This window comes from Microcaecilia unicolor, chromosome 8 (assembly GCF_901765095.1).
Source record: "Microcaecilia unicolor chromosome 8, aMicUni1.1, whole genome shotgun sequence".
NCBI classification, from domain to species: Eukaryota; Metazoa; Chordata; class Amphibia; order Gymnophiona; family Siphonopidae; genus Microcaecilia; species Microcaecilia unicolor.
The window spans coordinates 247,064,040-247,079,443 of record NC_044038.1 but is presented as its reverse complement, the minus strand read 5'-3'; the positions used below and the strand labels follow the sequence as shown (position 1 = coordinate 247,079,443).

At 41.9% G+C, this 15,404-nt stretch overlaps 1 protein-coding gene across 3 annotated transcripts in view; it reads right to left on the bottom strand.

The window, feature by feature from the left end:
- RBM39 (RNA binding motif protein 39) overlaps positions 1 to 15,404 on the bottom strand; it is a 229,584-nt gene that overhangs the window by 35,387 nt on the left and 178,793 nt on the right. For all 3 annotated transcript variants that reach the window (XM_030211135.1, XM_030211138.1, XM_030211136.1), the window contains one exon: positions 6,094 to 6,298. In XM_030211135.1, coding sequence (XP_030066995.1) covers positions 6,094 to 6,298 — 205 coding nt within the window. The remainder of the gene's footprint in view (positions 1 to 6,093; positions 6,299 to 15,404) is intronic.

Here is a 15,404-nt window from a genome sequence, read left to right as displayed (position 1 = left end):
CCTCTAATGCTATCTTTTTTTCGTAATCCCTCTTGGCCTTCTTTATCTGCGCCTTCATTTGCTTTGACACGCCTTATGCTACTTGTTATTTTCACACGGTTCCTTCTTCCATTTCCTGAAGGCTTTTCTTTTAGCTCTAATAGCTTCCTTCACCTCACTTTTTCAACCACGCCGGCTGTCTTTTGGACTTCCGTCTTTCTTTTCTAATTCACGGAATATTTTTGGCCTGGGCCTCCAGGATGGTATTTTTGAACAGTGTCCATGCCTGTTGTATAGTTTTTACCCTCTCAGTTGCCCCTCTAAGTTTTTTTTGTTCTTCTCATTTTATCATAGTCTCCTTTTTTAAAGTTAAACGCTAACGTATTTGACTTCCTGTGTATAGTTACTTCACGGTTGATATCAAAACTGATCATATTATGATTACTGTTTTCAAGCGGCCCCAGTACCATAACGTCCCTCACCAGCTCATGCGCTCCACTAAGGACCAAGTCTAGAATTTTTCCTTCTCTCGTCAGCTCCTGCACCAGCTGCTCCATAAAACTGTCCTGATGTTACATTTACCCAGTCTATATTTGGGTAATTGAAGTTACCCATTATTATCACACTGCCCATTTTGTTTGCGTTTCTGATTTCTTTTATCATTTCTGCGTCTACCTGCTCATTCTGGCGAGGCAGACGGTAGTATAGTCCTATCACCGTCCTTTTCCCTTTTCTACATGGAATTTCAACCCCCGATTCAAAGGTGTGATTTGTGTCCTGCTGAATTTGTAATCTATCTGAGTCAAGGCTCTTGTTAATATACAATGCTACCCCCTCCACCAGTCCGGTCCACCATATCACTACGATATACTTTGTACCCCGGTATGACAGTGTCCCACTGGTTATCCTCCTTCCACCAGGTCTTACTAATGCCTATTATATCCAATTTTTTCATTTAATGCAATATATTCCAACTCTCCCATCTTATTTCTTAGACTCCTAGCATTTGCATATAGACATTTCAGAGTATGTTTGTTGTTCCTATTTGCATGATGCTTAGTACTTGACACTATTGATTTGCCATCTTTTGTCTGATCTTTAGTTGTATTTAAGGGCATCCGGCCTACAACTGTCTGTTGTGCAACCTCACTATCCAGAAACCCTATCTTCCTTGTCTGTGAGGTATCCTGGCAAGATATGAGCGACTGTCAGCCTTCCCCCCATTTCTAGTTTAAAAGCTGCTCTATCTCCTTTTTAAATGCCGATGCCAGCAGCCTGGTCCCACCCTGGTTAAGGTGGAGCCCGTCCTTTCAGAACAGGCTCCCCCCTTCCCCAGAATGTTGCCCAGTTCCTAACAAATCTAAAACCCTCCTCCCTGCACCATCGTCTCATCCATGCATTGAGACTCCGGAGCTCTGCCTGTCTCTTTGGCCCTGCGAATGGAACAGGTAGCATTTCAGAAAATGCTACCCTAGAGGATCTGGATTTGAGCTTTCTACCTAAGAGCCTAAATTTGGCTTCCAGAACCTCTCTCCCACATTTTCCTATGTCATTGGTACCCAAATGTACCAAGACAACCGACCTCTCCCCAGCACTATCTAAAATCCTATCTAGGTGACACGTGAGGTCCGCCACCTTCGCACCAGGCAGGCAAGTCACCAGGCGATCCTCACGTCCACCAGCCACCCAGCTATCTATATGCCTAATGATCGAATCACCAACTACAACGGCTGTCCTAACCTTTCCCTCCCGGGCAGCATTTGGAGACATATCCTCGGTGTGAGAGGATAGTACATCCCCTGGTGAGCAGGTCCTGGCTACAGGAGTACTTCCTACTTCACCAAGGTGATGCTCTCCTTCTAGGAGACCTCCCTCCTCCAAAGTAGCACAAGGGCTACCAGACTGGAGGTGGGACTTCTCTACAACATCCCTGTAGGTCTCCTCTATGTACCTCTCTGTCTCCCTCAGCTCCACCAAGTCTGCTACTCTAGCCTCAAGAAATCGGACACATTCTCTGAGAGCTAGGAGCAGGTCTCAGACTCAAAATTAACATGTTTCTTTATGTCAAACCAGTCCAGACAAGTGGGAGATACCCAAGCTCCACTTAGATTGGACAGGAAGCAGCCACAACAGCTTTTAGGACACTTGTGCCTCAAGAAAGAGCTTTCCTGGCCCGAATCAGTAAGCTTAAGTGTTTAGAAGGTAGGAATGCAATGGAGGCCATTTTATTTTGAAAAGAAGTTTTAGAGAATCTGCTTCTAAGGACTCCTGCACTCATCAGCAGGCTTGTTGGCCTCCTGGCACTTGCTGACTCCTTGACTCATCCAAAAATCCATGCCTTAGAGACCACTGCACTGTCTCTGGCCCCTGTCCTGACATATCTTGCTTGGCCTTCCCACAGTTGGAAATGAAGAACTTGTATTCAGGCAGGCGGGATATTCCCCCTTAAAGACAAATTTAGGGAACTAGTACCCTAAGAAGAAGGTCAAAGCTCTCAGGACTAAGATCACGTTCCAATAAAAGACAACCACCTGAAGAAGGAATCTTATTTGGTTTTCTCTTCTGAGGAAAATACACCCCTCCCCCCTCAGAGAGTATACAAGCAGCTCCCCTGAACATGGTCCTTGAAACAAGCAAGAACCGGCTTCTGCCTTCTATGAGAGATGCAGATTCTGTCTCCATCCAACCTTCTCTGCAGGAACAGCTAGACTGAAGGAATGCAACACTCAAGATGAAATGCTGTATCCAGTAGGCTGGTGTCCTTCATGCCAATCAAAGGTTGCAAACATTAATGGTGGGAAGACTTTCTATGAAGGCCGGCTCTCAATGGCAATTAGAATGAGACAGAATGGAAACGGGTCTTCCTACAGAGAGATCTGCGATCAAGGGGAAGTGAAGGAGAGCCTCTGCTTGTATATTTCATCTTTGGGTGAAGGAATTGTACCTCTTGGTATCATGCTGGGTTGACCCAAGTTCCACTGGAGCAGGTGCCTTGTCTAACCCCCTAGTAGGTCGAAGGACACTTCAGTTAATTTTCATATTTTGGAGTTCCAAAAATGCCAATTCAAATAATATTCTTCTGCATCCTGAGAGTGCAAGTAATGCTAGGTTTAGATAGGTTCTCTAGGACAAACTATGTCCTGGCCCAAGACTGAAATATTTCTTCCAGTACCCAAGGACTGGAAGAGCTCACAAGCATGTTCCTAACATCGTTGTATATTTCCAGGACTGCATTACCTCAGGCTAACAGCTGGGACATCCACAGCATATTGCCTATTCTACCCCCAGCCCTAAGGACCTGTTGGTACCACTCCCACCCCAACCCCACCAAGGACTCTGCCTCAACCTAGAAATCGTGATCTGAAGAGAGAATTAACTAGTGAGTCCCTTGCTCCATTCCCTGCAGGATATATCTGTGGAAAGCCACTCACCTGGATTCTTTTGGACACCCTAGAGAGGAAGATGCATTAACTCTGCATGCAAGGAAATCACTCAAGAACTAACATGTGAGACACATATACCTCTGTGCAAAGTACTATATCTAGAGACACAGCCCTGGAGCCTGAAGTACACAGAAGGAATACAGACGAGAGATATAAAAAACTGGGAGAGACACCTGAAGCCTTTTCCTCCAAGATCCACATAAATCAGTCATTCTTGTGGATCCAGTACCCGAAAACCCCTGTGGGTTCCGTCACTCCTATACTAACCTACCTGCATAGCCAGATGGCTGAATAAGGGAGGAACAAGAATCACTCCTTACAGATAAGGCTACCGACTTGTTACATCAAGAACATGGTGTAAAACTGTCAGACCTGGGAAGCTCATCTGGGAGCCATTCTGTAGTAATCTCTAAATGTAACATATGTGAATGCTTCTATTAGAACCAAGATGGTGAGATACCTCTTCTCCTCACTGACCTGTTGAACTGTCACAGAGACTTCTAACCTGGGTACTTTGAATAGACAGTATCATGTCTTTGACCCCTTTTTGAAGGAGAAAGTGGGCCCCAAACCTATGGCTGGATCAATCAACTGGATGCCGCCGCTGCTGCAATCAACCATATGGGTGACAAAGAACAACCTATGAGAGACATGTACAATTCAGTAATGAAGATGCCTAACATTATTAGGAAAGAAAAGGTCAAGAATACCGTAGTTCAAAACAAGATAGGAGGTCATCCAAGCAAACCAACTCTAATGGGCCAAACTACTGTCATAAGAACGTAAGTTTTGCCATACTGGGACAGACCAAAGGTCCATCAAGCCCAGTATTCTGTTTCCAACAGTGGCCAATCCCGGTCACAAGTACCTGGCAAGATCCCAGAACAGTAAAACAGATTTTATGCTGTTTATCCTAGAAATAAGCAGTGTATTTTCCAAAGTCTATCTTAATAATGGCTTATGGACTTTTTCTTTTAGGAAATCATCCAAACCTTTTTTTTTTTTTTAAACCCTGCTAACTGTTTTTACCACATATTCTGGCAATGAAGTCGAGTTTAATTACACGTTGAGTGAAGAATATTTTCTCTGATTTGTTTTAAATTTACTATGGAGTAGCTTCATTGCATGCCCTCAGTCCTAGTATTTTTGAAAAGAGTAAACAAGTGATTCACGTCTATCCGTTCCACACCACTTAGTATTTAATAGGCCTCTATCATATCTCCCCCTCAGCCATCGTTTCTCCAAGCTGAAAAGCCCTAGCCTCTTTAGCCTTTCCTTGTAGAGAAGTCGTCCCATCCCCATTATCATTTTCGTCACCCTTCTCTGTACCTTTTCTAATTCCGCTATATATTTTTGGAGAGGCGGTGACCAGAATTGCACACATTCGATATGGAGCACTATGGAGTGATTCAAAGGCATTACAGCATTCTCATTTTTGTTTTCCATTCCTTTCCTGATAATTCCTAATATTCTATTTGCTTTCTTAAAAGGCGCTGCACATTGAGCAAAGGGTTCCAACGTATCATCAACGATGATACCTAGACCCCTTTCCTGGGCAGTAGCTCCTAATATAGAACCTTACATCACATAGCTATGGTTTGGGTTCCTCTTTCCCACATGCATCACTTTGCACTTGCTCACATTAAACGTATCTGCCATTTGGATGCCCAGTCTCATAAGGTCAATTTTTCACAATCCTCTTGCGACTTAATAACTTTGAATAACTTAGTTATTCACATCTATAGATCATTTGTAAATATGTTAAAAAGCAGTGGTCCCAGCACAGGTGCCTGGGGAACCCCACTATCTACGCTTCTCCACTGAGAATACTGACCATTTAACCCGTGTCTCTGTTTTGTACCTTTTAACCAGTTTTTAATCAACAATAGGACATTATCTCCTATCCCATAACTTTCTAAATTTCCTCAGGGGTCTTTCATGAGGTACTTTGTCAAAAGCCTTTTGAAAATCCATATACACAATATCGACTAGCTCACCTTTATCCATGTGTCTATTCACCCCTTCAAAGAAATGTAGTTAGATTAGTGAGGTAAGATCTCCCTCGACTAAATCCATTTGGCTTTGTCTCATTTACTCATGCTTATGTATATGCTCTGTAATTCTGTTCTTTATAATAGCCTCTACCATTTTGCCCGGCACCAATGTCAGGCTCACCAGTCTTTAATTTCCTGCAGGACATGAAACACATCTTAGAATCCCTATGGAAACACTGTCCTGTAGTAAGTATCCCTTTTCTTTTCAAGAAATGGAGTTGGCCTTGCAACTACAAAATTATCTTTGGCGATTTGATTTACTGGATGTTATGCAATCTGGTTTTAGAAAGTACATAAACATGATTACAGACTACATGACCATGACTACAGAACTTAAAGTGACCTTGAAAAGGTGTGAAACTGCTTCAGATGGGAAGACTATGTAAAGTAACATCGATGAACAGACTGATGGTGATCTGTAATATAGATGGAGAATAGACAGTTACCTAACCTGTGATAGACAATTATCACCATCACTGTAAGACTACATTCACAAAGAGACCACATTACATTATGACGACACATTTGAGGCAGGGTACCTGTTCCAAAAATTAAAACCAAATGCAACGATGCATTATCAATAATAGGAAGAATGAGTACTTTAATCATAAACTAACCTTCTGCAAGCCTTGCCATCAGCTGCAGGCGACCAGTGGTTCCTAAATCAATTCCAGTCCTCTCTAGTTCATCGCTGTCCAAAAATGAACTGGCACTAGAAGCATCAGTGCGCTCTGTCACATGGCCCACCTTCATTGGCCTGCCAGCTAGTTCAAATCCATTTAACTGTTCCAACGCTTTTTTGGCACACTCTGAATCTGAAAACTGCAAGAAATAAATGCATAAATATTAGACAGTAGGGTTTCTCAAACCATAATTCATAGCTCCTGTGCCCAGCTCATTTATTTATTTTTGCAATGACAGTAAGTACTGCAGGAGATATGTACAGTATACACTGTTTCATAACCTCTCTGCCTCGTCTCCATGACCTATGACTCATGGTTGAAAGCACAAAGCCACAGCTATTCTCCCAATGCAAAAAAACAAAACAAGAAAAGATGGAATGAGGAGTGGAAGGCACAGCCGGGTTTGAGGGCAAGGGTAAGAGAAGACAGAAGAAAGGGAATGCAGAACACAAGTCAGAGTGGGAGCAAGAGGGGAACAGATGGCAGTATGACGAGAAAGGAAGAGGAGTGGCTGGGGAAGAAGAACAAGGAAGGGGTAAAAAGGTCTTGAAAGCTTGAAAGAAGTGCATATGAGGGTGTTTAGGGTGGGAGTAGGAAAATAGTATGAGATAATGCAGATGTTGAGCAGAAGAGCCCCTTGGCTGGTTTGGCACTACAAATGAGGAAAAAAGTAGAGATTCAGTCTGCCTACTGAGGGAAAAGAGTAAGACACACAGAGGCTCTTATTCCATTTCTCTCTTCTTCCAGCAGGCAGGCTGAATCTTCCACTCTGTTTCTCCAAGGGAAAAGCATCACCCCTTTTCTCTCCCTGAGGAGGAGTGTGGGGAACCCTGTTGGGCATAGTAGGGAGGGAGAAAGGTATTAATCCGCAAACGAACCTTTTCTGGAAAGGCGATGGCAGTAGAACGAGAGGACATGAACTGAGATTGAAGGGGGGCAGACTCAAGAAAAATGTCAGGAAGTATTTTTTCACAGAGAGAGTAGTGGATGCTTGGAATGCCCTCCCGCGGGAGGTGGTGGAAATGAAAACGGTAACGGAATTCAAGCATGCGTGGGATAAGCATAAAGGAATCCTGTGCAGAAGCAATGGATCCTCAGGAGCTTAGTCGAGATCAGGTGGCAGAGCCGGTGGTGGGAGGCAGGGCTGGTGGTTGGGAGGCGGGGATAGTGCTGGGCAGACTTATACGGTCTGTGCCAGAGCCGGTGGTGGGAGGCAGGGATAGTGCTGGGCAAACTTATACGGTCTGTGCCAGAGCCGGTGGTGGGAGGCAGGGATAGTGCTGGGCAGACTTATATAGTCTGTGCCCTGAAGAGCACAGGTACAAATCAAAGTAGGGTGTACACAAAAAGTAGCACATATGAGTTATCTTGTTGGGCAGACTGGATGGACCGTGCAGGTCTTTTTCTGCCGTCATCTACTATGTTACTATGACTGTTGGAGTAGTGATACTGCTGTTGGGTGGGGGACAAAATGAGTTAAGATGGGAGAGGAAGAAAGGACAGAAGTATGCAACTAGTGGATAAAAAGCAGTAGGGAAGGGAGAGAGAAGGGGAGATTGTGGCCCATAGTATTCAGGGGAAAAGAGATGATACTGCTGAGGGATGGGGTTACTTTGTTGAAGTGATGAGTTTTTGCAATTTTGATGGCAGATTTCCATGTTAATTTGTTTTCGTTTGATTTGTCTTTAGCCCATTTTCTGCATTTCCTTTTCAAAAGAAGGATAGAAATTTTCTGGAATGGTTTGGATGTAGATTTAAGGGGAGATATGTTACTTAAGACATTTTCGCATAGGTCATCCCATTGTCTGTTGGAGGAAGTGCAGGATTATTCAGGACATTAGATCAAAAGGTTGTGATATCTATTTTTTCTCTAGAATAGTGTGGAGCAGTAATACTTTTATTATTCATTGAATTTGTATTTTCCCTCCAATAGAGGAAGAATACGAGTTTACTGTGATCTTACCATGGAGTCTGTGAACAGGTATGGTTGCTTAGATCAACGTTGCTATTATTCATGAATTTGTACGCTAATAGGTCAAGTAGGTGACATTTATTGTGAGAGGTAGGGCTGAATGTTTGTGTAAATTGCCAGTAGCTTAGAAAGTCAAGTACATTTTTGAATTGGGTCACTGAACTCTTGTTGTGGGGGCTACCTATCCTCTTTCTCTCATCACCTTTTTCCTCTCTCTCTGGCCTTGGTCACTTCTCTCTGAGCTACAGCAAATAAATTTGGCATGCCACACTCTTAATGGAGCTAGCTTCATCCCTCCTTTAGATAACGGGTACCCAAAAACTTATGAAAATGTTCAGGTGTGTTTGTGGGTACCCGTTATCTAAAGATGTGAGAAATAGTTTTAGAGTACATAAATGTTTTATTCTTGTATCATTCACGTTATCAGTCATCAAGTATAAAATGCTGAACTAAAATTAATATACACACCAAAGTTCCAAAAGGCAGCATAATACAGTGGAAGCCAAGCTCAGAAACACTTCCCAGGATGTCTCAGAAAAGATTTCATAACAGAAAAGTGTAACTTATTCTAACAAAAATAATGGAACAAACTAACTGGAGTGATTGCTGTCTCTTAACCTGTCTGCATCTGGTACAGGTGGTCATAGATTTGCAAAGTAGTATTTTAACAGCTATATATTTATTTTCATTAACATAAGAGCCAACATGCAAACTATGTTACAAGACAAATTGTGGAGACTTTTCAGTCTGAAAATTAATCAAATATACTGCCTCAGCAAGTCTTCCTTCCTCACTACATACATATTTTTCCCTTCGTGATCAATTATGCTCTCCAAGGACAGAATGGATCCATCTAGCCAGTGATGTTATCACATAATGGCACCGGTTGGGCACTTTTACCCCTATCATTACGTAACTTCAAATTCTGTGTTTGTGCAGGAAGTCTTATCTTAATGTAAGGGTCTATTACCTGTCAGTTTTTCCACCTGTGAAGGAAGTCAGTTGGTTTCTTTTCCATCTGTTGATGCAGTCTCTCAAAAGTGCCTTCCCCCCTCCCGCAATTTCCCTTCAATGTATTCTTCACTTTGGTCACAACTGAATTTAATTTTGCCGACTTAAAATTTTCATAATGCCAGAAAAAACAAAGGGTTTTAAGTATTGTCCATCATGTGACAGAAAGATTACTGTCACAGATATACATGATAGATGTATCCAATGAATGGGTTGAGACCATCAAGTACAAAATTGTTATCAATGTGCCTGTATGTTTCCTAGGGCACAGAAGACAGCTAAAGCTAAATGAGTATTTCAACTACAAAAAACCTCCCCAAGAGTTAAAAAAAAACAAAACAAAAAAACATTCTGACATCTCAAGTCAATCAAGTGAGAGCTATCACAATTCCTCCTGCACAAAATTAGGCAAAACCAAGATTGTGAACTAGCCAAAAGAGGCAAGTATTGGTAACAAATTTGTCAAGACTCCAGAGGAAACTGGAGAGTCATGGGATAGGAGGTGGTGTCCTATTGTGGATTAAAAACTGGTTAAAGGTAGGGTTAAATGGTCAGTATTCTCAATGGATAATGTTAGGTATTATTAGGAAAGGAATGAAAAACAAAAATGAGGACATTATAATGCCTTTGTATCGCTCCTTGGTGTGACTGCACCTCGAATATTGTGTTCAATTCTGGTCACCGCATCTCAAAAAAAAAAAAAAAAGATATAGTGGAATTAGAAAAGGTACAGAGAAGGGCGATGAAAATGATAAAGGGGATGGGAAAACTTTCCTATGAAGAAAGGCTGAAGCGGCTAGGGGTCTTCAGCTTGGAGAAAAGACGGCTGAGGGGAGATATGGTAGAGGTCTATAAAATGAGTGGAGTGGAACAGGTAAACGTGAATCGCTTGTTTATTCTTTCCAAAAATACTAGGACTAGGGGGAACGAGATGAAGCTACAAAGTAGTAAATTTAAAACGAATTGGAGAAAATATTTCTTCATGCAATGTGTAATTGAACTCTGGAATTCATTCCAGAGAATGTAGTAAAAGCAATTAGCTTAGTGGGATTTAAAAAGGTTTGGATGGCTTCCTAAAGGAAAAGTCCATAGACCATTATTAAAATGGACTTGGGGAAAATCCACTGCTTATTTCTAGAATAAGCAGCATAAAATATATTCTACTGTTCTGGGATCTTGCCAGGTACTTGTGACCTGGATTGGCCACTGTTGGAAACAGGATGCTGGGCTTGATGGACCTTCTATGTTGCAGCTCCTTTAGAACGAAATCTGGTCATCAGTGCCAACAGCCCCATCCCAGGAGCAGTGTCATTGCCAAACATGAAAAAGGCTTTTCTGGCAGAGAGGCACGGTAAGGACACCTGACACTCTAATCAAGTCTTTGATAGTGCCAAGGAGTAGGAGCGCAGTGCCAAGAAACCCGTGGAATCCTCTTCACATCAATGCCGGCTGTCATCAGAAACTTTGACACAGACAGCACTTGATAGGGATGGTAATATTTTGCAATACATAAAATAATAAACCCCCTGGAAAATCAAATACAGTTTCTTCAAGGTTGCGCAGAATGTTTTTCTTTCAGTTCTTCTCTATCACTATCAGGCGAGCATCTAGCTCACCATTGGAGCCACAGCTAGTTTTTACTGAGTTATGGAAATAATTTCTCAGAGCGCATTAAGGAGCCAACCAACCAACACTCATATCGCCAATGTTCAAGTCACGTCCAAGTAAACGCAGAAGATCAAATTCCTCAGTAATTACTTCAGACACGTTACCTTCTCTAGCTTCAACAAAGAAAGACCATGATCAAATATATAATATCACATTCATTGCTGATTTTAATCTTGAATTGATAATGAATATGACTGTTGGGCAGACTGGATGGACCATTCTGCTGTCACTTACTATGTATGTTCATTAATGGTGCAAACATTGGTGACAGACATGGACTCAGATAGCTCAAAATCTGAAATTCCAAGTGCAGCAGTTACCCTATGAAAATTTTTTTTCACTGGGATTTCCACCAGATCCAGTTAATCAAACCCAACCAGAGGATATCATGCACCCAAAATACTTGCAGAAGGCGGCAAAAGAGTTGGAATTGATGGTCCAGGATAAGCCAGATCCTAGAACAAAACTTCTAGATGCTTTGAAATACTTAGAAGCTCCAAAGGAGATAGTGGCATTGCATACGCAAGAGGTCTTAATCCAGCAGCAGGGAAAAATCTGGCAAACACTCTCCTCTTCCTACCTGCCAACAAAGGGATTGGAGACAAAATACATAGTGCAGCCTCTTATGAGGCATGAAACGTTACAATAACCACATCATTTTGAGCTAGAAGAATTGACCCTGAGAAAGAACAAAAGTTCTGGAAATCATTCCAACACATTGCCTGAAAAAGATCTTAGATTTACTGATCTTATTGGGAAAAGAGTATTTCAAAGCATAATGCTTAAAATTACCCAATATCTGTACAACCCTATCAAGAAGCTGCAAGATTCCTTACCTAGCACCTCATTTTTGCCAAAACTTCATGCCCTACAGAAATGTGCCAAACATTTAATCAAATCAACATATGATGCATAGCAGCCATAGCATCGATGGCGTGGTTAAAGGCTTCTGGCCTTAAGGAAGATGTACATGAAAGAATAGCAGATGCTCCTTGCCGGGGTGAAAATTTGTGTGTGGGGGGGGGGGGGGGGGGGGAGGAAGTTAAAGAAACAGTGTTACTCAAAGATAATTTTGCTACGATTCAGTCTGATGGCAGAAAACATTGATTAGAGCTGGTCTTACTTTCATATGCAGTGATTCCACAAATAAAGGGAGCCCTATTAGCACTACAGCAATACCAGCCATACTATTCCCTATGCAAGGCCTAGACCACAAAGATTCTCTCATTAATATCAACGGCCTCAGAGGCAAAGGGACAAGGCAGCACAGAAATCACCAGGCCAGCAGCAACCCTAAACAGGCCTCTTTTGACTACACTCGATCAGAAAATTCCAGTTGGTGGATGCATTTCCCTTTCTCTAGAAATTTGTATATGAAATATTTATAAAATATGGACACAAGTTATGTCTCAAGTCAATTCCTTCTATCAAAGTAGCAACGAATCACCCACCTGTTTCAAGTCAGTACATGGTTCTTCAACAAATAGATGTCCTCCTACTGAACAATGCCATAGAAGAATTACCCTATCATCAGAAAAGTTGGGATTTTTATTCCAAATATTTCCTCATTCTGAAGAAAACAGGGAGAATTCACCCAATTTTAGATCTTCAGGGCCTGAACATAAGGAAAAAATATTCAAAATGAATTTACTGGCCACTATTCTACTGTTCATTCGCAGGAAACTGGTTAGTATCCTTAGACCTGACTACACGCACATTCCGATCCATCCTATTTATAGGCAGCGGCTCTGCTTCATTTTCCTAAACAAGCATTATCTGTACTAAGTGCGCCACCTTTTCGCCTTTCATCAGCTCCAAAGGTGTTCACAAAATTGTTGTGGCTGCAGCATCACATTTACAAAAAGAGAATGCATTAGTCTTCCCTTAATCTCAGAAGAAGTGCTTGAAGCAGCTCTGACCTTGCTGACCAAGGTGATTCATATTCTTTCAGGAGTAGGATTTTTGTAGACCTACACAGATCTTGGAATTTACTCCTGCCGTGCCAGAAAGAAAAGAACAGCGAGGCAGATCATGAAGCTATGAGACCACACACAGCACACCGATACCTCAATGGAACAAATTCCCAAGCCACTTATTGTCCAGGTTCCAATCACTGAAACTTTCAGGACAGTTGGAGTAATCCAAGTAATTTCCTGACAGGAAAGTGCATAACTGTACCTCACTCAATTTATTTTAACTGGTGCTTCCATGATAGGCTGAGGAGCTCACGTGAACCAGTTACAAACTCAGGGTTCACTGGAGGCTCTGGAGACGCGTCTACACCATTAATCACATAGAACCTAAGGCAATGTTTTACGCTATTCAGGCTTTCCATTAAAATCTGGCCAAGTCTGTTCTCCAAGTTCAGATGGACAATCAAGTAGCAATGTTCTGTACTGACAAATAGGGAGGTATGGGATCTCGTTATACCAAGAAACAATACAGATTTGGAAATTAGTGCTCAGCAAGAACATACATCTAGCAGCCTTATGTTTGACAGGGGAACAGCATCAATTAGCAGAAAAGTTCAGTGGACAATTTGAGCCTCACAAACAGTTCCTCATCATAGTAACCTGCAATATTTTTCAAAAGGTTGGGCACAGGATATAGATCTATTTCTCAACAGAACATAACACAAAATGTCAATTTTTGCTCTAACAGACTAAGTTAATGCATTTGGCACCAGATGCATTTGCAATTTCATAGGAGAAGGGGATACACTTTATGCCTTTCCACCAATTCCACTCACTTCCAAAATACACATTTAAGCAAAAGCAGTAGCAACTCTAGTACTAGTTGCTCCATAATGACAGAGACAGATTTGGCTCCCATTTCTGAATCACATATCTCAGGTGCTACCAATATTGCTTCCAAGAGTACCAGATCATCTTACACAGAACGTGGAAGCTCTGTTACACCCTGATCTTCAGTGGCTAGCCTACCAGCTCGGATGCTAAAGCCAGATTCATACATGAACTCATTTCCAGATTCAGTTAAAAAAAAAAATTCCCATTATTTTCCAGAAAAGAATTTGCTCCTATAACCTGAAATGAAGATTTAAAGATGCAGTGTTCAAGATGGACATGATCCTTTTGTTTTATTTCCACTATCTCCTTCAATAGTCTGATTGTGGGTTTAGTACTTCAGTGAAGGTATATCTCAGATTTATGAGAGGAATATTGAATCTAATACCTTCCCATTAAGAGACCTACTCCTTCATGGGACTTTAACTTGGTATTCAACAAGTTAACCAAACTGCCTTTTAAGTCACTGTTGGTAGCTTTTGAAAATTTTCTGACCTGGAAAACTTATTGTTACAAGGATCAGAACTGCTAGGAACCCATCCAAGGTTTGTTCTTAATGTGGTATCAGACTTTCATATTAATGAACCAACAGTACTACCAGATTAGCCTCCTCCGCCTCATAGCACTGAACAAAAATGCAAATTGCTCACACTGGACTGCAAAAGAGCGTTGTTGTTCTATTTACAAAGAACACAACTAACCAACAGATCATTACACTTTCTTTCTTTTGATCCCAAGAGGAAATATGCTCCTGTTAATGAGAACATTACGTCATGGATTTCGAACTGCACAGCCTTTCATTACCAAAGAGCAAGGGTACAGTTGACAAGGAAGGAGGCACCTCCATCACCTCAGGGTTCAGGAACAGCAACAAAGACACAGCTTCAACAATTTTCAGCATAAGATATTTGCAGAGCAGCTACCTGATCTTCCACATATACAAAGTATTGCTGTATACACTAACCATCTTTTTTTAAACAGCAACCTTAGGAAAGCAAAACTTCATAAGACCAACTGCTTAACGCTTCAACTTGCTTCCTCCTTTACACTCTGCATGTTGCGGGGGGGGGGGGGGGGGGGGGGGGGGGGGGAAGAAAAATAGAATCGATCAATAAGATCTATACAAGTTTTTCTATATCTTGCAACCCTAAGCTGGAGAGTCACCAGCTGTGTGGTTGGATGGATCCATGCTGTCCATGGAGGAGAAGAAATTAGATCTTACCTGCTAATTTGCTTTCCTTTAGTCCCTCCGGACCAGGATTGGACTGATGGGTTGTGCTCACCTTCCAGCAGGTGGAGACTGAGAAAAAAACTGTGACTCTAGAGAGCCAATAAGAGCCCTGGTCATGTGACCCTAGCCTCAGTATTTTCTCAGTCTCCAGCAGGCAGGTGGTGAGCCCATTAGTCTCTCTCTCTTTCTCTTTTAGAGGTTAATAATAAGAACAATAATACTTCTTTTTCTGTGCCTTGGGAATCTCTCTTAGAGGCTTGGCAGCTTTTCTTTCTTTTCCAGCCTCTGGGGTGTTATACTCGGGTGCCCCGAGTCCCTCCCCCACTTCCTCCCCATCTCCCTTACTTAGTGGGAAGGGCTACTCTTTCAGTTGAAAGTTGTATTGCCTTTGGGAGAGGCAGCCACTATAGGAAGTTACAAGTACACGTATTTTTTCTTTCCCCAGAATTTTAACGAGCAAGCTCAGCTGTTTTAAAAAAAAAAAAAAATCCCCAGACTGCTAACGAGCAGGCAGCTCTGTGCTATTCTATTACTCTTCAGCACTTTTCTTTTTCTAGCT